The sequence below is a fragment of the Ictalurus furcatus genome, chromosome 16 (genome assembly GCF_023375685.1).
Source record: "Ictalurus furcatus strain D&B chromosome 16, Billie_1.0, whole genome shotgun sequence".
Taxonomy (NCBI): domain Eukaryota; kingdom Metazoa; phylum Chordata; class Actinopteri; order Siluriformes; family Ictaluridae; genus Ictalurus; species Ictalurus furcatus.
The window spans coordinates 21,805,406-21,828,577 of record NC_071270.1 but is presented as its reverse complement, the minus strand read 5'-3'; the positions used below and the strand labels follow the sequence as shown (position 1 = coordinate 21,828,577).

General features: G+C 40.9%; 1 protein-coding gene across 5 annotated transcripts in view; it reads right to left on the bottom strand.

Moving 5' to 3' along the window:
• Positions 1-161: 161 nt before the first annotated feature.
• Positions 162-23,172, bottom strand: part of tacc1 (transforming, acidic coiled-coil containing protein 1) — a 52,592-nt gene continuing 29,581 nt past the window's right edge. For all 5 annotated transcript variants that reach the window (XM_053644822.1, XM_053644824.1, XM_053644823.1 and 2 more), the window contains 12 exons: positions 21,126-21,211; positions 15,968-16,805; positions 12,690-12,750; positions 11,912-12,026; positions 9,872-9,924; positions 6,708-6,800; positions 6,175-6,251; positions 6,043-6,086; positions 5,629-5,789; positions 5,008-5,114; positions 4,645-4,765; positions 162-3,433 (listed from right to left, as the gene is read on the bottom strand). In XM_053644822.1, coding sequence (XP_053500797.1) covers positions 3,365-3,433; positions 4,645-4,765; positions 5,008-5,114; positions 5,629-5,789; positions 6,043-6,086; positions 6,175-6,251; positions 6,708-6,800; positions 9,872-9,924; positions 11,912-12,026; positions 12,690-12,750; positions 15,968-16,805; positions 21,126-21,211 — 1,825 coding nt within the window. In that variant the 3' untranslated portion in view covers positions 162-3,364. The remainder of the gene's footprint in view (positions 3,434-4,644; positions 4,766-5,007; positions 5,115-5,628; positions 5,790-6,042; positions 6,087-6,174; positions 6,252-6,707; positions 6,801-9,871; positions 9,925-11,911; positions 12,027-12,689; positions 12,751-15,967; positions 16,806-21,125; positions 21,212-23,172) is intronic.

Below are 23,172 nucleotides of genomic sequence, written 5' to 3'. Positions count from 1 at the left end.
TGTGAGCAGTACATCCGTTGCTAATTAGCAAACATAACACCAGGGTTAAGAAAGAAAGAAAGAAAGAAAGAAAGAAAGAAAGAAAGGACACCAAACATGTATAAATGAGTACATTTCATTTTGGCAAAAAATATTTAAAAAATCAATAACAGGCAACGTGGTACGTTCTAATACCTTTAATTCAGGCAACACTTTATGCACAAAATATAGAATATAATATAGAGAAGGAATATATTAGTAAACATGATTTCTGTGCAGCTCTCTTTCTCTCCCACTGTACAAACATGAACACAAATGAACACACACACACACACACACACACACACAAGCCAGAGTTCAGTGCTATAAGAATGTGCACATATCAAATCCTCCTCCTCCTCCTCCTCATCATCATCATCGCTGAACTCCCGATCCCTCTTAAGCATACTCTCAGGATCTCATCATGGTGTATTTAAGAAGAAAAAAAAAAAGGAGAGGAAACAGGAAGAGGAAGGAAGGAGCGTCCACCGTGTTTTCCGTGCTTTCATGTTAAACTTGTGAGGTGCACAGAACGATGGGATCGATTCTCAGAGAAGGACAATTCTTTATAAAAACCGTCCTGAATGTGACTACGTTTTGAAGATTAAACAACAACAAAAAAAACTGTATATCAGTACACACATTTTGGCAGCTATTGCATATGACACGCTGGGCATTGTGGGATATGACACCGGGCAGCTTGACTGGCGTCACTTTGGCAACAGGCACAGAGCAAAAGGCGGATTGTCAGTCCAACAGGATTTCTATAAAAATATTTTGTTCCTTCACAAAGGTGAAGTGTTCCAATACCGTTTTCAACACACACTTGTTGATTTCCGCTCACATCGCACGATTGTCTACGGTGTTAAGAATGAAACGCATTCGTTGTTATTGCTCACACACAAGCTAGAGATGTACACACTCAGATATGGCCTTGCTAGGCCACTAGCATGCTAATCAGCTGGTTTGCTAGGTAAAACATTACAAAATAAGATGATGATATTTACAATTTCCTTGGCGATTTGTGCGGATTTATTTTCTTTAAAACACTTTATCAACTGCCTAACTAGCTAAATAACTAGCATGCTAGCTATCTCGTGTGCCAATTAGCTATCGCAGTAAAGTACCACAGTTTCACAAGCTGTCAAGTACAGATTTAAAAAATAAGAAGAACTCTGACTGAATAATTAAACTGTTCTATTTTACACGTAGAAACCTCCAACAGTTTTCAAAGTCACACCACAGCAATGCCTTCCGGATAAGTTCCTGAGCGCTACATTGCTAACGCCCAACGTCTAACGAACTTAAACAAAGTCAACAAGGGCAGGTCAAAAGCAGTACTGAAACACTTGAAAACACAAAGACGAATCAAAGTTTCCAAGCAAAGAAAAGTGTTAAATTGCTGGAAGAAAAGAAAAAAAAGAAAGAAAAAAACCTCAAGTCCATTCGCCGTTTGATAAACGGTTCCTCTTGATCTCAGAAGTGCTTAAAGTGTAATTAGCGAAATGCTTTTTTAAAGATTATAATAATTAAAAAAGTTGTTTTTTTCTACCTTCATAAAAAGAAGATCGAATAAAAGTTCAAGTTTGATCACTTTCAGTTCATTTTGATCTCTTTGTGCGTCACACCTGATTAAATATAAGATATAATACAATGCCGCTGTTTAACATGTCACTGAATCAATAAGGGCGGAGCTTCACTTACATTTGATTAGCCAATCGCAAACGTGATCGTACGGCACCACCACTGACCTCTCTTTTAACTTCCATACTGACGTACTGGATTTAATTACGCAATAAAATATTTTACCTCAGGTCATCTAGCCGGCTAGCAAACTAGGCTACCTGTTTTAATTACACAATATCATCGTGAGCTAACTCGGATATGAACTAGTGGCTAGCTACAGTATGTAACATCGTATAGCAACCTGTAGAGCAGTAATTTTATGCTAAACCATTGGGCGGTGAAAAGAAAGGTTAGCGGCGTGGCTAATCCAATTAAATCTAAGCTCCATCTTTGTTGGACCAGGAACATTTCAGTCCTACAGGATTAGTGCATTACTAAATGTAAATATTCCAGCAAAACACAAATCCCAGTGTGTGAATGCTGACACTAATGAACACTACACACACTAATTTGTTAGCAAGACTTTCTCGTTTTCGCTTAAATCCCCACAAAATAACAGAACCATAAACCTTTATAATAATCCAAAATAAACATGGAATGCATTCTTATTTACAATAAACTGTGTGCATCATGGGATTGCACTGGCACTTGCATTTGTGTTGTTGTGGAGCGAGGGAGAAAAATACGTGTGCATGGACCCTTTTTTCAAACACACACACACACACACACACACACACACACACACACACACAAAGCACAGATACACATTTACCATATTACCATAATAAGACTTGTTGAAGAGGCTTCAGTTTGTCCAATCACTACTGCTAAAATAATGCTATATGCCATAATATGTATATAATTTTTCTTTTACTCCATTTTGCCAATTCCTGCCAACTAACTAGAAAAAAAGGAAAGGCTGGTGAGGGAATGACTGTTCATAGCTGCTACGATGTAAGTGGTGATGTTTCACAGACATTTCACAACCCCGAACGTAACAAAAAATGGATAAAAAAGTATGCCGTGTCATTCTTTAATAGAGAAAACATTATTAGTGTTGGCAAATTGTGGTATAAGAACAGTTTTTTATTACTTACATACTATGTCTTAGCACTGGACATCAGTTAGAGTCTCCTAGCAGTTACGTGAATAAGATTTCTTTGTTGTATTATCTGTGCTTCTGGTTGCCATGACAACTATGATTTTGATGTCAAAAGCAAATATTTTAATGTGATTGGGCAAAAAAAAAAAAAAAAGAACGGTGTCTTATACTCTGGAAAATATAGTCGTCTCACACACACACACACACATACACACAGACAGACACACAGACACACACACACATCAAAGTGCATGTATTGTAAGGAAGGATCACACACACACACACACACACACACACAGACATTCGTTCACCTCACGGATGAAACACACTGCGTCCAAAAGCAGAGCTGTCACAAAGCGCTAATGCGCTCAGGTTCACAAATCATAAAGAAACTGCAGTAAGCGCTGACGATTCATGCAGAGTGCCATGTTTAACCTCTCCATGTCTAAAGAGTCTCTATTATAAGCGCATTACTTTAGCTGATGTTGCAGTTCCTCGCTTCAGATGTTGGATGGAGATCCAGACATGCAAGACTACGTTGGAGGCGGAGCAGTGTGAAGGAAGGCGGGGTTCAGTCAGGACTTTAGCTGAAAGCTGAAATCCAGGTGTGCTTAGTGCTCAGTTTGCTGTACCGAGTTTGGCGATGAGTTCATCGCAGATCTTCGTGAGCTCCTCGATTTCCTGATTCTGAGCAAAAACACAGAGGGAAGACAGAGGAGAAGTAAGGAATGTAGTCATGGCCTAGAAATGAATGAATGAGGGATGAGAATTTGGTCAATTCCCATTCCTATCATAGGGTGAAGGTTAACATGTGCTTCACAGGGCAGCGTAGCGCACTCGGAGAAAAGCGCTATCAGCCGTCTTCCACTAGGGATGCTCTGATCGATCGGCCACCAATCACGTTCTATGACTCGATCGGTAGTCTCTAAATTAGCCGATCGCAATTTGATGACGTAAAACACATGATTATGTTAAAACTTTAGCGCTGCAGTTATGTCATCACCAGCGTGGAATTATCACGAGGTCTCTAACAAATAATGAAAAATTCGCCTTTTGCCAAGCCTATTAAAATGTTCATTGTAAAATGAATATTCGTTGTGCTTATTTATTTGATTTTCAATTAAAACCACAATCTACAGCATTACTGTAAATAATATAACCAAGACAACATCTGTGGTATTACTTTATCTGGGGAAAAAAAAGGTTAGCAGTGACCGTCAACAGAAAGTTTACATATCACTTATATAAAGCTTGAATGATCGGTATCGGTAGGAAAAATCCTGATCGGAGCGTCCCTATCTTCCACATAGATGAGCTCACAGATGCCCACAGTTGGCTACTGATTGACAAATGAGACAGAGTATGCCCCTCCTACCCAGAGAGCACGGCCAATTTTGCTCTCTTGGCTCTCGGCCAGCGACGTGGCCGTGGCATCGTCGGGATTCGAACTCGCAATGTCTAAAAAAAAAAAAAAAACTCAACGAATGCAGAACCTTCAGAACCCTTTCTGTCTCACACATCCCTGCTGAAAAAAACAATACAAACCATCACAGAAATTCTAATGGTTTCCTCTACGAACACAATTACAAATCAGCTACACATTAAAACCATTACCATTATTGGTCCATAATGGTATCCACTAGACATAACATGCCACAAATAGAAGGCAAAAAAAAAAGCCCAGTAGAGACCAACAGGGACCATTATAGCTTCCATTAAAACCAATACAATTCTCATAATAACCATTAAAACGTTACCAATTCTATGAAGGTTTCTATTGTTTTGTTGGTTTTTTCCCAGCAGTTGTAGCGCTCTGTACGTTTTATCTGTACTGTACTTATACAAAATAGACTGGGATTTAAATTAAGAGCCCTCCGACTGAAGGTTGAAATATTTACCTTTTGTTCGAGTGCTCTCTCCAGGGATTCCACCTTCATCTGTTCCTTCCTCAGGCTAGCGTTCAACGCCACACACTCCGCATTCGACCTCGCACGCACCTGAGCAATCTCTTCGTTCGCCCTGCAACACACATGTGTTAAAGGTACATCTGCTCCATCCTGTGTATGAACACCTACACTAACCATTTTCACCATATACATCAACACAACACGCTAACAATACACCTGAGTTACACACATGGGTTAAAAACACACCTGCTCTAATGATACACCCGAGTTACACACACTACATACACACCTATTCTAATTACAGCTGTGGGCTATATACAGTGTGTTATGTGCCGTGTTCCTGATCAGTCTTACTTGTCGAGTTTCTCCTCAGCATGGATCTTGAGTGTGTTATAACGCTGCTCCTCCTGTTTGACGCGTGCTAAATATTCCTGAGCGCACTTCTTTAGCACCTCCTCATTCTGACCATGACGAAAACAAAACAAGAGAAGAAACATCAGGAACTAGAGTTAGTAAGAAGGGGACACACAAAACCAGCATTATACCACAGAGGCTAAGACATAACTAGCATTTTAGTAAACAGGCTAACAGAGAAACTAGCGTTATACTACAGAGTCTAACACGAAAACTAGCATTTTAGTAAACAGGCTAACACAAAACACAGCATTATAGTAGACAAGTTAACAGAGAAACTAGCATTACAGTAAACAACTAGCAAGCTCAACATGCTGCAAGTTAGCTAGCTAAGTATAACCATGGAAACAACTTCTGATTAACATGACTGTCAAGCAGAGAATGCTAGCAAATCCTGTCCAATCCTGACTAACATATCTAACTAAAACGTGACCAATACTAATACTTCACTAATGCTAGCAGAAATAGGCTGCCTAGCTAGCCAGCCTAATCCTGAATGTAACACAGAAGAGCGAGTGTGTTGTGGAGTGTTTATTCCTCATCAGTGTATGAGGCAGTTACCTTCTTGAATCCCTCCAGCACGGTCTTCATGTTCTCGTAGCGCCGGAACAGGTCCGAGAGCGAGCGCTCGACTGAGTTGAGATCGGACAGAGCCTGATCCCGCTCCGTTATCAGCTGCTGGACGCTTTTCTGAGAGCCCATGTTCTTCCTCTGCTCGTCTTCTGTGAGGTAGAAGAGGAGTGAGTGTCAAACATGACAAGTGGTAATAACTGCTTCCAGAGCACACTACATACCGCCATGAATAAGCACCGTATATATTAATAATACTAGCATTAGCACAGATGTGTGTAACTTATAAGTGGTATCATTAGCTAACTAGCTAGCTAGTGTGTGGTTCACTGAAATTTATGATTAGCATCATTAGCACCAGTGTGTACTTAGTGCAATAGTGTTAGCAAGCTAACCATGACCCACCAATCATCTGTGCTACCGTCTTCTCATACTCGGCCACTATTTTCCTGTCAGGAAACAAACACACATGCACATGTTTGTTTATTTTTGCTCATTGACTCATTGAAGAAGTGCATTATGGGGGCTGTGCTTTACCTCATCTCCAACACCTCCATTCTGCTCTCCTCGTATTTCCTCTTCCACTCGTTTGCCTCGATCTCTTTTGTGATTATCTGTGGACACACACACACACACAGTCTTTATATTAAGCCATATCTAATAAAGCCTTTATCCAACTAGTTAGCTTAGCATGCAAGCTCTGAAGCTAAAAGTTTCCAGTTGCCACATGAGTATACGCTAACAATTAGCATATCTTATAGGTTAAAGATATCACGCCGCTTTGGTAAAATCACATCAGCTAACGCCTTCTTGTTTACTTTATACAGTAAGGCACTTCAGTTTGCCGAATAACCGCTGGTATATATATATAATGCTAATTTCGGGTAACATGGCTGTAGGATTTTCACTGGTACATCAGTGCCATGTTTACAGCAGTGTGCCTGTTGGAGTAGCACACCTGACAGTTAGGCTAATGCTAAATTGCTAATATTTCCTGGTTTTAGAGCTGTATGTTATATTGACATGTCTGATGTGTTTTTGTTTGTTTGTTTGTTTTTTTTTAAACCGACCTCCTCTCTGATGAGAGTCAGAACAGCGGCTTTGTCAATCTCACTGAGCGCGATGGAGTCAAGGTTGGGGCTGGTCTTCTCCAAGCTCTCACTCTGTAACACACACACACACACACACTTTAATCTTTAAAGCACTCTGGAGCCGTTAAATCGTTTGATATTTTAATAGGAACACTCTGAGAACACTTTCCCATAATATGTCCTTGTTTATATATCAACATCATTATAACTGATTATATCCATTCATTCATCTTCAGTGAGCTCTTTATTCTGGTCAAGGTTTGCTGTGAATCTGGAGCTTATCCCGGGAACACTGGGTGTAAGACTACACCATGGTGTAAGAATACACCATGGACAAACCCTATGGAGTTAAATTTGTGCCAAAAGGATTGAACGTAACTTTTCAAGAGACAAAAAAATATACAATGAGAAAGAAGAAAAACTCTCTGAAAAACTCTATAAACAATGACATGGTCTTCAAATAAACAGCGTTCTTTGTTAACCAGTTTCGTTTTCGCAGATTAGGGTTTATGAATGAGTTTTTGTTTACGCTTTCACACTTTTCGTTTGCGCCATGCAAGTTTACGTTCGCCATCCTGGCAAAAACCTCTCGTGTGGGCGGGGCTTAACAGCAATGTACTCTCATTGGCTAATGAGATTTGGATGGACAGCTCCCTGACCAGGAAGTAGAGACTTCAGTGTGGTGAATTTTGGAGAGCATTCTGGATGTGGTTATCTGTATAGTTATAGTGTTTGTACTTTGTAGTGGAAATTACTTCCTTACTCTATTAGTCTATTAGTTCGTAATTAATATTTGAAGTTTGGTTAAGTCTCATACGATTTTTCTTTGAGGTGAGCTCTCGGGAGAGACACAAAGCATTGCAGTCGTCATCATCATCATCATCGTCCTCCTCCTCCTCAGCTGGACACTCGAGCTGTCGATCCAAATCTCACTAGCCAGTGAGAGTAAATTGCGGGTAAGCCCCGCCCACACGAGAGGTTTGTGCTAGAATGGCGAACGTAAACTTGCAGCACGTTCATAAACCATGATTAGCGAAGACCGTGTTCAAATTTTCATTGTTTTCAGTTTCAGAGAGTTTTTCTTCTCTCTCGTTGTATATTTTTGTTTCTTAAAAAGTTACATTCAATACTTTTGGCACAAATTTCATTCCATACAGACCTACTTTTCACAGAAATGAGGTTGACACTGTGTGCCTGGTTCGTTCCTGAGCTCAGGTCACCATCTGCGTAGCGTTTCGCATGTTGCCTCCATGTCCGTCTGGGTTCCTCCGGGTTCTCCGGTTTCCTCCAACCTCTCGAAAGCATGCCAGTAGGTAGATTGGCTGCGATAATTTGCCCCTAGGTGTGTGTGAATGTGTGCGCGCACTGTGCCCGGTTATGGACTGGTGTCCCATTCAGGGTGTATCCCGTCTCACACCTAGCATTCCCAGGACAGGCTCCGGAGCCTCAACAACCCAGACCAGGAGAACATCTGCCCCTAGACTACTATAACATGTGAATATGTAGCGATCAAGTTTTCAGTTCTTTTCAGTCTCTCTTCGTTGAAATTCCTGTCCATGGTAATCTCACACACACACGCACACACGCACACACGCACACTACAGATACACTGGGTAGAGAATAGGTTTAAAACCACTGGAGTATTTCTTTAATGAGCCTCAGACATCAATAGCAGCAATTGGAGGCTGCCTCACTTGTAGGTTGGATGAAAGTATCTGCCACATCAAGCATAAATACAGTTTTTGTGTGTGTGTGTGTGTGTGTGTGTGTGAGAGAAAGAGAGAGAGAGAGAGATGGTTATTTGTAGGCGTCCTTGGAGGACAGATTAGGATGTGTGTGCAGTGCTAATCTACTTTACGGGACACGATTATGTTTGTCAGGCAATAACACACACACACACACACACACACACACACACACTTCCAACGAGCTATGCTAACCAACTTCACCTCTCCAAAAGGCACAACTCTGCTGCTTCCTGTGTATAATTTTAGGATCCAGAATGACCGCAAGCATGTTTTCATTTGAACGTTGTGCAAATTTTAAGCGAATACCTAAAACAAAGTAAGCTGTAATTGTGTGTTTGTCATCAGAATGGAGACGGAGCACACTTTCTCCTTTTTTACATCTTGTCTTTAAATATAAACAACGTAGCTGGAGTGATTTTGCTTCAGGGGGATACACACACCCAGTTCCTCGCTAGCATGCGAATTATCTTGCCTGCTCACACAGCCGCGTCAGTCGTCATGTGAAGCGTCCGAGGAATAAAACGTAAAATATGAAGCATTTTATCGTCCTGTTTACACTTATGAATTCACTCATTTGAAAAGGACTCCGTGTCAATCAGACTGACGCAATGTTTTCTGGGTAAAAGCTACAGCGAAGTCGAGTTGATCCTCATCAACTGGCCATCGAATCAAACTCAGTCCATCTGTCAAAGTAACGTTACGGCCTTTAAGACGGACAAGCGGAGAGGCAAAGTCTCGGACAGATAAACAAAGAAATATAACAGTTCTCATGATTAAATTTATTTCTGTCTGTCGGCTTCATCACCCTGAAAATCTCAGCTGTGATCTAACAATCCATCCATCCAGTTTCTGTACTGCTTATCCTATAGCACACAGGGACACGGGCAGCCTGGAGCCTATCCCAGGGAACTCGAAGGGGAAAGGCGGGTGGCACCCTGGACAGGGTACCAACCCAACGCAGGGCATATTCACACATTACAGACAATTTAGAGATTCCAAATCAGACTACAACGCATGTCTTTGGACTGGGGGAGGAAGCAGGAGTACCCGGAGGAAACCCCACACATAGTGGAGGCGAGATTTGAACCCTCAACCCTGGAGGTGTGAGGCAAACATGCTAACCACCAAGCCACCATGCCTTTATTGATCCCAAAATTTACATTTGGGTAAAGACAAATAATAAGCAAAAAAACTGACCCACTAAATGAAATGACAAATAATGGAAAACGAGCTTAAAAGCAGTAAACGGTTGTTATAATACAAAAAAAATATATTTTTTTTAAAGTGCAAGTGGATGAGAGCGAGTCACAGAGCCACGAAATGTTGATTTGAATAGTAACACAATGCATAATTTTAAGAAAAGAGAAGAAAAAAAAGACAACAACAAATACTTACAGGTGTGCAGATCTCCTTCTCAGGGAAATGATCTTTTTTCACTAGCTCCAGGTCTGAAAAGTGAGAAAACACACACACACACACACTTGTCACTTGAACGCATATGAAACACAAAAAAAATGCAGTGTCAGCTATATCCATGAAATCTTTAAGTCTTGTGCTGCCCACTTCTGGGAAGGTTTACTACTGTGCAGAGTTTTTCCATTTGGAGATAACGGCTCTCACTGTGGTCCTTTGGAGTCCCAGAGCCTTTGAAATAGCTTTGTAACCCTTCCCAGACTGATGTATTTCAATCACCTTCTTCCTCATCATTTCTGGAATTTCTTTCAACTTTGGTATAGTGTGTTACTGAGTAAGACCTTTTAACCAACTTCACGCTGTTGAAAAAGTTCTATTTAAGTGTCGATTTGATCGAACAGGGGTTGTGTCTAGTCCAGTTGAACCCCATTATGAATACGATTTCACACATTTCAGGAATTAGTAACTACGGGACCAAATATATTTTCACACAGGCCCAGTTGGTATTGGATAACTTTTTTGCTTCAATAAATAACATTATCATTTAAAACCTGTATTTTGTGTTTACTCGGGTTGCCTTTGTTTTATCTTAGATTTTGTTTAAATTTCTGAAACAATTTAGTATGAGAGATACACAAAAACAGAAGAAATACTTTCTCACAGCACTGTATCTGTTATATTTGAAGGATTAGAGGCTTTATGAAGTATTACACTGTCTTTCATTTGAAGTTTAATAGTTATTTAGGGCACAGACAATATCGTATGTTGATTATATGAGTGTTTAATAGAACACTCGGATGTTTGGACCTGATTGTAGCCACTAGAGGGCAGCACTGTATTGCAGTAATCACTGGAACACACACACACACACACTCACACACTGTATACTGTACACTGCGACAGTATATACCAGGGGAGTCAAACATACAGCCCGGGCATGTCTGAAGATTGTAATCCGGCCCAAATGAATTTAGATTCTAAAGAGGATCTTGTGGACAGAAACTGAATCGAAAGCTTTGATAAAAAGAGCTAGGGTGTGTCTTAATCAGCTCCCTAGCTCCCTCGGTCATGAAAAGTCCGGGCACTGGTAAGAACACACTGGGACACTGATGACTCAATTTCCAGCGACATGACTACATACTCACGTTGTAAAACTTCACTGTTGGCATTTATCAACAATGGGTAGGACCGATATCCTTCTGATATTATATGACATATACATTTGTTAGCTTAATCACATGGGTTTTTTTTTTTATAGTACGTCAAGCAGGATCGTAAAACACTTAAACAAGCCGTATATAGAACATGAACTAAAGCTTGGAATCTCTAACATAAGTAATCATTTGAGAGCTTCAACAATGATAACAAACTGCTTACAGTTGGCTGAGAGTGTGTCTGCCTTTTTTTTTTGAGCTGAGAGGCTTCATGTCATGTCAGCATACTGAGCATCGATGCTCCCTGGTTTTTGCGGTGCATTGTGGGATTTTTGTGCAGTGGACTGGAAGGATATTTGCGATCGAGACAGCCCTTGAAATGGCCAACTCCCTGATCAGTGCCCTGACTACTGAACTAGGGAGCTGATTGAGATGCGCCCCTAGTCTCCACTAGGGGGCAAATTAGAGCAATAAACGAAAGGCATTTTCTACTTAGCTACTGATCAAATGTGCTAAAGATACCTAATTCTACATTAACAAGCTGAAATTCTGTACATAATCTCAGTTAAGTCCATTACAGTTTCAGGGGGTAACACTAAAAAATGTGGAAAATTCCGGGGGGGGGGGGGGGGGGGGGGGGTTTGGTTAACATTTATGCAAGACACTGTAAAGTAAGAGCGTAATTTAGAAAAGTTGGGTTTCTGGTTAATGTATTGCAACGTGTTCATCGGTTAGCGCGACGGTAGAAATGAAAGATTTTTTTGGGAGTGGGGGGTTTGAAAAATTATTCTGGATAAAAAAATGCTTTAATGAATTAGAGGAATATTATAATGTTTGCAAGATGTATACGTGTAGCTCCTGCTCTCACCGTCTTCTGTTACTGACGTCTTAGACGTTTTATCGTGTTTTTGCATCGTGCACGTAGATGCGAGTTTCTCCTCATCTGTGGCGTGACATACCCGCTCCTCCTGTTCTTCTTCAACCTGCGCGCACACACACACACACACAGTGATGAATCACAGATCGGACAGTGTCAGTGCCAGCACTGCTCAACCAGGGTGCAAGAGAGAAAGAGTGAGAGAGAGAAAAGAAGAAGAACTGGAAGGATGGAGAGAGAGAGAGAGAGAGAGAGAGAGAGAAATGGAAAACAACAGAAACAGAAATGGAGAGAGAACATGAAAGGAGGCAGAGAAGGAAAGGAGGAGAAAAGATTTACACATGGGGGAATGAAAATAAGGAAAAATAAAGAGACAGAGGCACCAAAGTAAAGAATGGTGGAGAGACAGAGTGATGAAAAGGAGGAAAAAAGATGGAATTGTGGAGAAAGTCAAAGAAAGAAAGAAGACGATGAGAAATGGCCAGAAAGAGGGACGAAAAGACAGAAGGTGATGAAGTAATGAAAGAGAAAAGGTGGGGGTGAAAAGAGCGAGGGATGAACAAAAAGGAGAGAAGGAGAGCGAGTGACCTTTGCTGAGTCACTGCGCTAATCCTGACTACAGATACTGACTCAGCATCTCCATATACAGGCAACACAGAGCCTCTCTCTCTCTCTCTCTCTCTCTCTCTCTCTGTCTGTTTCCCTCTATCCATCCTTCTCTTTCTCTCTCTCTATCCATCCCTCTCTCTCCAGTAAACAAGTGTCGTACCTGCTTGCAGACATCCAGCGCTAACGACGTATTCTCATACTTCTTCACTTTGCACGTGTTCCTGCAGAGAGAGAGAGAGAGAGAGAGAGAGAGAGAGAGAAAAACTTTACATTGCTTTTATTAATACACCTCAACTCTCTATAAAAAATAGTAAAATAATAAAATATTAAAGTAATAAAAGTGGCACACACACACACACACACACACACACAGTTCAAGGATTACGGTTAAAGTCACTATATCTATATCATCATCATCCGTATCAGCTCCACTTTTACACTGTAGGAGGCGGGGTCTAGGGGAGCACAATGACCCTAAATGACGCTGAGGGGAAAAAGTCATTCTGGTTGTCCAAGATGGCCACTGCCATAAAGCTACAGTGTTCAGCTCCATGCCAAAACTGTGCTCATGTATAACGATGGCTGAAGAACTGGATGTGGTTTGAAGCACATGATCTGGAATGAAGCTTCATTAGCCTTGTAGCTCCAGAGACCAACTAAAGAGGTAAACTTCACACACACACACACACACACACACACACACACACACACACACACACTCTGCCTCCCACTGACCTCATCACTGTCACTGGCTAAATATCGATTGTTACACACAACAGCATATCAATACATACCAGAATAAATCAATAATCAGACTGGTGAAAAATGAGAACACACACACACACACACACACAGACACACACGTGACCTGTTTATCAGCTACAGAAACACTACAGGACAATCTGGTCGAGACTGACAGGAAACCGATAAAGCACAGAGACAGAGAGAGACAGAGACAGGTGCTGCGTCCCAATTCGCCTACTTACACTATGCACTAAAAGTATGCGCTCTTTTTGTGAAGAAAAAGTACATACTTTTGAGAGTATAGCTAAAGAGTATGTAAGTACTGGGACATACTAACACGTCATGTACCAGAAGAGAATGCTGTTGCCTAGTTACGCACACTGTCACCGAAAACAAACTCAGCTTTTCTTCATTCATTATTCCTTATATAATTTATACCATATAATTTAATGTACCATTCCCTTGATGAATTTTTCCACATTTCATTTGCACCTCTCGTCCATAAAACACATCCATGTTTGCAGGTTGAAACTGGTGAAGCGCAAGTAGTTGTGGGTAATATTAGCTGAAAAAGTGCACACTTTGAAAACCTGCCGGAAATATTAGACCATCCGGGTACCTTTTGGATACTCGTTTCAACATACTACGATTTGGGACACGCTAAATTCTAATCTCGGATGCCACTTAAGATGGACAGTATGCGAATTGGGACGCAGTAAGGAAGAGAGACAGAGAGAGTGGATACTTACAGCAGCGTACAGAGAAAGCGTGCTTGTTCATTGGTCCTGATGAGAAAGACACAGGAGGACAGGAAGAGGAAGATGAGGAGAGGAAGACGAGAAAAGGTTTGAGTGTTAGACATGAGTGGAGGAATGAGGAAAAGAGAAGAGCAGGTGGGACAGGAGATTAGTAACCAACACACACACACACACACACACACACACAGTAAACACGTACACAGCTCGACAGTGAACACACTACCTCAGTGAACTTGAGTAAGGTGAGGATATCTATCTAGCAACGTTAGTAAAGTGTAGAGAGTGACGTCAAAGCGAAATATCTTAAAAAAAAAGTCACGTAAGCACGGGTTCCCGAGTGGTGCGACAGAACAGTGTTCACCACAGATGGCTGTAGCATCGCCGGGATTTAATCTGGCGATCTCCCAACAATACCACAGCCATCCGGCCGGGAGCTGTCCTGTCTGGGTGGGAGGGACAGCATCACTCTCGCCCCCCTATCAATTTCAGAGACTCTAGCCAATCGTAGGCATCTGTGAGCTCATGTATGTGTTACGCTGCCCTGTGCCCTGTGAAAAGATGTCGTGGGTGGCTTCACGTGTCTTGGACGAAGCACGTGTTAGCCTTCACCCTCCCCGGTTGGTAGTTGCCAACACAAATGGCACAGACCAATCAATAAGGCTGAGTGACATTACGGTTTTAATGCATTTTTGTGGAGGTGTAGACTGTAATTATACATAACAGAGATGTATAGACAGCAGACAGACAGATGTACAGACAGCAGACAGACAGAGATGTATAGACAGCAGACAGACAGATGTACAGATAGCAGACAGACAGAGATGTACAGACAGCAGACAGACAGAGATGTACAGACAGCAGACAGACAGATGTATAGACAGCAGACAGACAGAGATCTATAGACAGCAGACAGACAGAGATGTACAGACAGCAGACAGACAGACAGAGATGTACAGACAGCAGACAGACAGAGATGTACAGACAGTAGACAGACAGACAGAGATGTATAGACAGCAGACAGACAGAGATGTACAGACAGTAGACAGACAGACAGAGATGTATAGATAGCAGACAGACAGAGATGTATAGATAGCAGACAGACAGAGATGTACAGACAGTAGACAGACAGACAGAGATGTATAGACAGCAGACAGACAGAGATGTATAGACAGCAGATAGACATATAGACAGACAGACAGAGATGTGAAGACAGCAGACAGACAGAAATGTATAGACAGAAGACAGACAGAGATGTATAGACAGAAGACAGACAGAGATGTATAGACAGAAGACAGACAGATGAATAGATGGACTGAAGACAGACAGTGATGTATAGATGGACTGAGATATATAGATAGACCTACAAAAACATATAGACAGACAGATAGACAGAGGTGTGTAGACAGATAGATAGACAGGGATTATACAGCCAGACAGAGATTGACACAAAAACATACAGAGACATAGACAGACAGATGTATAGACAGAAACACAGAGAGATGTAGACAGACATACAGGCAGACAGAGATGTATAGTTAGACAGACAGAGACATATACACACAGAGACATACAGACAGACATACAGAGACCTACAGAGATGTATCAAAACAGAATCATAGACAGAAAGTAAGACAATCAAATAAATGGAAAGACAGACGTATAGACTGATGGACAGACAAGCAGGCAGACAGAAAAACATAGAAATAGAGACAGACAGACAGACAGTCAGACACATATAGAAAGCCAGAGATGTAGAGAGACAGACAGACATAGACATAATGCTAGACAATCAAACAGACAGATGTAGAGAGACAGATGGACAGAAAGACCTTTACACTGATAATCACACAGATATTTCTCTTAGCCAATGAAAACACAGCGTGTGTGTTAGTATTGATTAACACGTTTAACTTTTATCCATTTAAACGTCACTCACGTGATTATCTTGTCTTTGCTCTTCTTGGGCGACTGTCTAATTTTCCTCTCCTCCACCAGAGGGCACTCTTTGTTCTGTTCCTCCTTCGTTTTCTCATCGTTGGTTTTCTCAGAGTCGCTGCTTCCAATGATCTTGTTAGACGGCTTAAAGGCATCCAGCGAGTCGTCGAAGTTATCCGGATTGAAATCACATGATTTTGGGAGTTTCTGAGAGTTCTGGACTTTGTTTTTCCCTCCAAACGGGTCGAAATTGGGGTCGTCCCATTGGCTCGGGTCAAAATTGTAGGACGTTTTGGGGAGAGGAATGTCGTCCACGTTTAGAGAAGTGTGTGTGTCGTTTTCTCCCACTGTCACTTTGGGCTTCTGTTTTTTAGATGTGGGTTTGGTTCGTTGTTTGGTTCCTGGTTTCTGAGACAGAGAGTTTCTGCACTTTCCATCGTTGTCTTGGAATTCGGACGTCTTTTCTATACTGTGTGAATTTTCAGGAAGAAGAGCGTCGTCCACATCACATCCCTGTTCTGTTTCTACGGGTTTCTGATTTTGATCAGTTTCCGTTTTACTTCCTTGTTTCTGAGCTCCAGCATCGTCTTCATCCTGAAGTTTTGTTTCCAGTTCCAAAGTGTACGATTTTTTGGGAAGAGGAATATCGTCCACGTTTACAGGGCTGGCTGTGACTGTTTCCACCACTGCGGATTCAGGAATCAGAGGAGATTTCATCTTCGGAATTTCCGGAAGGAGGCTGCTACAGTCCAAACCATAGGCGTCTGATTTTGGACAGCTGTCCTGGTTTGTAACTTTCAGCTCTGAGGTTACGCTGATGGACACCTGAACGTCCTCCTCTATAAACGGAGACGGAGAGACATTTTATTTCCAAGCACTTTTTGGCAAAATATTCAAGCAGTACATCAATCTGCCAACTTTCATGACAATTGACCAGTGACAAATACCTGCTGCAACCTGATTGGTCAACAGCTCCAATGGTTTTTTAATGATCTAATGATCATTACGTTCCTAAACAAAACACGTGCACGAATGAGCACAACAATGTGACGTGAAATGAAACTTGATCAGACGAGAGACTGCGAAACAGTTATTTAATTGTTATAGCACCCCTAGTGGTAGAATGATTTTATTTATCATTACAGTGTTCCCCTGTGGCATGTTTGGTGTCTGAAAAATTTAATCATTACTTAACAAATAACAAATAACAGGGGTTTAGTACCACCACCAGTTTAGCATTATGCATTCTGGTTCTAAAATGACTAACACCATCAGAAAATAAACAGAATCATAATATAGCATAATAAACAGTTAATCAATAGCAACGTTTTTGTATGTAATAGGGGATAAGGTAAATAATGTATTAGTACACATACACATAGAAATAACGATACCTTTCTTAACAAAAAGAAAGAACTAACAGTAACATTTAATAATAACAGTACATGAATAATCATGCATTAATACCTGAATTAATACTTACTGAAATATGAACTAATGATGAGTTATTGAGTTATTGTGTATTAATCACGAACTAAGTATTAATTCAGGTATTAGTGCATGATTATTCGTGCACTGTTATTGTAAAGTGTTACCGACCTAACCCTAGATTTTGGCTAAAATTGTAAATGAGTGCAAAAGTTTGCACACCCTTAGAACAATGGAAATGTAAGTTATAGCAACGGGACATTTAATGTGTCAAGCTTCGCAGACGTCCTTCTTTATCACTTGTACTGTAAGTAAAACTGTCAAACTGTTAAGGCATTAACTAATGATGATAAAAACAACAAGTTTAGAAGTTTGCATCTCCCTTTCTTAATGTGATACTCAATTTGCTTCCAATTTTGTTGTGCACTGCTGAGCAGATTTTGAATCCTCTCAACTGTAATATCAGGTCTGAAGCCAAAGTCTTCGTCTTCAATTTTTTTTCTATTGATTTTGCCGATAATGATTGCTGTCCTGTTGCAGGATACACCCACATGAGGTAATTCTAGTTTTTGCAGCCAAACTGGGAAATAGTAGAGGTTTCCATTCAAAGGGAAATTCTGCCTTTAGCTGTAGGTTAAGTCGGACATACTTTTATGTACTTTTGTTTAAAATTATGTTCAAATTAAGTTCAAATAATTTTGTGACTGCCGAGTATAAGGGCGTCTGCTATATACAGTAATGTGAATGTAAAAAATACGTTTAAAAGGAATATCGTGAAATTCTCATCACTTTGTAAAAAGTGTAAATCTTCAGTAGGCAGTTTGTTTCATTCTCTTTGGTCATGTTTTTTTTGGTGAAATATTTAGATTTCTCCCCGAGGTTTATTCTATTGAGATGGAGCCTGCGCCCGTTTTTGGATTCTGGGAAAAATGTAATCATTTTCAAACACCCAAAATTATTACAATACACATACCATTTTATTTTTGCAAGATATTATATATTTTAAAAAACACCTTGATTTTGTGGTGTTTTCCTCAAAGATCAAAGTCAAAATTGAACGTATAAACTGACTAAAATCGAAGAGCTCCACAAGTCTTTCTCTCTCTCACACCACGCACAGTCAAGAACATGCCTAAACATCTTCATGTAAATAAAGAATCGTTAACAGTCTTTGTAAGAATCCACCCTGTGATGTAGGTCAGCTGCGGTGTAAGAGTTCTTAGAGGAAGTGTATTGTTAAAGCAGCAGAACAGACTTCCTCTGTGTTTAAGAGAGGAAACAAATCACTCAGGACGCTCAGGCTTTAACAATGGCCTCCTTTTTCTCTCCAGCCTTTATAAACACATCAGCACCACAACCAAATACATCACCACACTGAAACACACCCCAAGCACACTGAACTCTGGGAAGCTATTTTTAGCAACCGAGCACGATAAACGTCTCTTCGTCCAGTTGAGACAGGAATAAGAACGAGAACTCACAGCACACACGGAGAATTTTACACAAATCAGTTCAAATGACTTTCTTAATGGAGCGTTACTCCGTATTACTTCACAGCACTGTTTAATACTTGATTCTCACTTGGCTGACAGACTTTCTGAGGTGTGCAAGTATTTTTCAGTACATGCACAGCTAAAGTAGTTCCAGTCAGGTCTTGACCACATTACAGTTCCATATCACTTCGCCGAGTCGTAGCATCCAACACAGCACACACATTTAACGACAAACAAAATGACAGAAAAATTGCGATTTTCTGGAAATATTTAAGGAATAATTGACGACGGGACGTTGAATTATTAGAAAAATAACGTGCACCTGAGGCGGTAATGCGGCCACGATGCGAATCCGAGGCTTGAGCCATTGATATGTAGTTATCGGAGAGAGAGAAAGAGAGAGAGAGAAAAGAAAGAGAGCGCAAGAGAGCACGTGTGCTTGCATTAATGAGACAGAAAAGCCGGTGAACAAATGTCAATATTTATTTATTTATTTATTCGTTATATATTTTCTGCAGTAATAAAAAATTTCAAACCCTGTGAACAAGTAGGCTTATCGATATTTATTTATTTGTTTGTTCTATTTTTACATAATTAGAGTGAAACGAAAAGAAAAAAAAGTGAACTCTCTCTCTTTCTCCCCCCAATAACTGCAGATCAATGGCTCAGGCCTCCGTTACTAGCTCTAAAATTACATTTTGGAATTGGCATGAGATGGGATGCATAATAAATTCGTTCCACACATACACGAGCATTTTAAAGATAATAACCTGACAGATGTCTTGAAATAAAACATCTGAACAAAGTTCAAAAAGTTCTCCCCTTTCATTGTAAAGTGGGCGGGGCTAACCTTGAGCAAACTTCCATAAGATTTAGTTTCAGAAATCATGAGGCTGATGTCGTTAATATTTGAATTCACAGTCTCTTCAAATCTGTAGCTATGTTTCCATCCAAGTTGCGAATTTAACTTATGCGAAACACTGGAATATCACAGAAAACATTTGCGAATAATGCTTTATGCGATACATCCGTTTACATCCCAATTGAGATCAAGAGAACAAAATCATCACTTCCGGGGAAACTGTCGCAAAGTATCCATAAAAATGGAAGCTGTTGCAGCCGGGGAAGCCACTGTGGTTATTTTCTCCAATATAATCAATTACTATAAGAATTCCACCATTAAAAATTATCCACCTCAATAGCGTACATATGGGTTTTTTTAGGCACATTTTGGAGATTTTATTCGCATCTGGTGGTTCCATCCAGCGTTTTTATGCGATATCCCAACATTTGCAGAAAAACATGTGGATGGAAACATAGCTTGAGTGACGCAGTAAGTGAAAGCGACGTACAAGCTGAGAGAGAGCATTAACGGAATATTCAGTAATACTTTCAACGGTTTCTAACAAGATTAGTTTGCAATGTTACAAATATAACGTTACTGCAACCTTAAACATGTGCTGAAATAATGCTGTTGCTCACACAACGTTCTGAATGGAAATGACGGTGTTAAACGTCCTACAGCTAAACATCCGCAGATATGTTGTGGGAATATTTATGAACATTACGTAAAAAAAAAAAAGGTCGTCAGAAATCCCAGACATTTTGACAGTGAATGTTCTAGAAAGAAAAAAAGTCCTTAAAGCTGTAAAGCTTCTGCTGGAAGAGCTTGCTAGCAAGAGCAAACTAGCAAGTAAAAGTTAAGCTAGCAAGTAAAAAGCAAACCAGCTTTGTGAAAGCTACCTAGTGAGCCAAAGCTAGTAACTAACAACAGAAGCTGACTTAGCAAGTGAAAACTGACTAGCAAGTGAAATGAACCAACCAAACAAAAATGAACTATAAACAAAAGCAAAGCACATGGGTTGGTGTTTTTCCTTTAAGTTCTCTATAAGTGTACTCTGTGCTGACTCTGTGCTGCTTTATAGTAGCTCTGCTTTCGCTTTGAACTTTTACGAGCGTTTAAAGAAGCTTAATAACAAGCTGGCAAAAGCCATCTGTGTCCAATCACACTGCTGCAGATTTACTGCTCATGGCCACGTGTCAAACACACGCAGATGGAGTCTGATAGGGTCTATCTTCAGGTGATTTTCACACTCACCACTGTTGCTAAGGCAACAACAGAGAGAAGATAGAGAAGATAGCTCTGTGTGTGTTTGTGTGTGTGAATTTGTTTTTTTGTTTTTTTACACTCTATGCAAAAAATATATATATCTTTGAGGAAAGAGTGTTGTCCTTTACCTGTGATGTGTGTTGTGGGTGGAGCCAGTGGTTGATGGACAGGTGACTCCGTCTCAGGTGTCTCGAAGTGACCCTCTGAATCCGAGCTAAACAAAAAAAACAATAAAAATAAATACATTTCAATTCACACATATCAAGGTGTTCACCAGGAGTGACAGTTAGTGAGGTCATTTCTTGTTCACTGGGAATGACAAGCACTGAGGAAACACCTACTTTACTATGACTGATGGGCACAGAGGCCACAGCTCATTTAACTACTGACAGGCATAGAGGCCACACCTCCTTCGCTAGGCATGACAGGCACACTGGCCACGCCTTCTTCACTAGGCTTGACAGGCACACAGGCCATACCTCCTTCACTAGGCATGACAGGCACACAGGCCACGCCTCCTTCGCTAGGCGTGACAGGCACACAGGCCTTGCCTCCTTCACTAGGAGTAACAGGCACACAGGCCTCGCCTCCTTCGCTAGGCATGACAGGCACACAGGCCACGCCTCCTTCACTGGGCATGACAAGCGCACAGGCCACGCCTCCTTCACTGGGAGTGACAGGCACACAGGCCACGCTACTCTGAAGAGCAAGAGCTTCCTAGGCACACACTCACACACCCACACACTCACACATAAAATGATGACAGGTTGTGTCTCTGTGTTTCTGAGCAGCTTTGAGTCAGATATGGAACTGAGTCACACTGTGTGTGTGTGTGTGTGTGTGTGTGTGTGTTTTCCTTTCTGTTTAATTAAGTGCTCTCTGCACTTGTGTTCGTCAGTGTGAAAAGCCACAGTCATTCCAGGATTGTGGAAAGAAAAGAAAATTAAAAAAAAGAGAAAAACAAAAGAAAGGAGAAGAGAAATAGAGAAAGTCTTCAGAAAGGAATGTTAGCACAAAGACAGGATGTAGACAGCAGAGCGCTCACTAAACTGCCAAACCACAGCTGCTCTTCTCCTTATCCACACACACACACACAGACACACATACACACACATTTTTTCATTTTTGTCTGGTGAAAAAGGCCGTCACTTGTATGAGAAAGGACGTAGGACACAAAAGGAATTTGCCTCAGGTGGCAGGTCCCTTCACTTTGTACCGAGTTTTTCCTGAAAAATTACCTGCGCAATCATACAAACCCAAGCCAATAAAAAATATGAAGGCGGGGCTACAGACATTTCCTGCTGTAAAAAAGCAAAATAGAGGAACTGCTTAGAATTAAGTAGCACCGACACCAGACTATTGCTTCCTTCATTTTTTTTTTCTATTTCTGAGCCTTTTACTTTAAAATTTTTTTAGTTCTTCTGGATTAATCTGGATAATCTCGATTTGTAACAATTTGTAATTCTGTAACCAAACAACAGGGTTTCTTCAACAGCTGCACGTTTCCATATCGATAGCAGATATCCCGATGTCATGTACCATTTAAGTATGGATGTCCATATTTACCCTGTGTGCGATACTGTAGTATCGCTGTTTTCATGTAGAACGGGAAAACGTCCATTTTTGAAAATGCAAACATCACAGCGCCAACCTGCGTGTGCCTGCTGCAGTTTTATACGTGTTAGGGATGTGCGAGGACACTGTTTATAATGGCTGTAGACAAGGTTGTTACTGATTGTTATAGGTTGTTATAGATTATTACAGGTTGCTTATATCTTGCTACAGGTTATCACAAGTTGTTACAGGATGTTACAGGTTGCTATAGGTAGATACTGATTGTTACTTGTTGTCACAGGTTGCTACAGATTGTTACAGGTAGCGACAGATTGTTACGGGTTGCTACGCATTGTCACGGGGTGCTACGGGTTGTCACGGGCTGTTATGGGTTGCTACAGATTGTTACGGGTTGTTACATGTTGCTCCAGGTTGTTACAGATCATTATAGATCATTACCGGTTTCTACGGGTTGCTACATGTTGTCACAGGTTGCTACGGGTTGTCACGGGCTGCTATGAGTTGTTACGGCTTGCTAAGGGTTGTTACAGGTTGCTACAGGTTGTTACGGGTTGCTACGGGTTGTTACAGATTGCTACGGGTTGTTACAGATTGCTACGG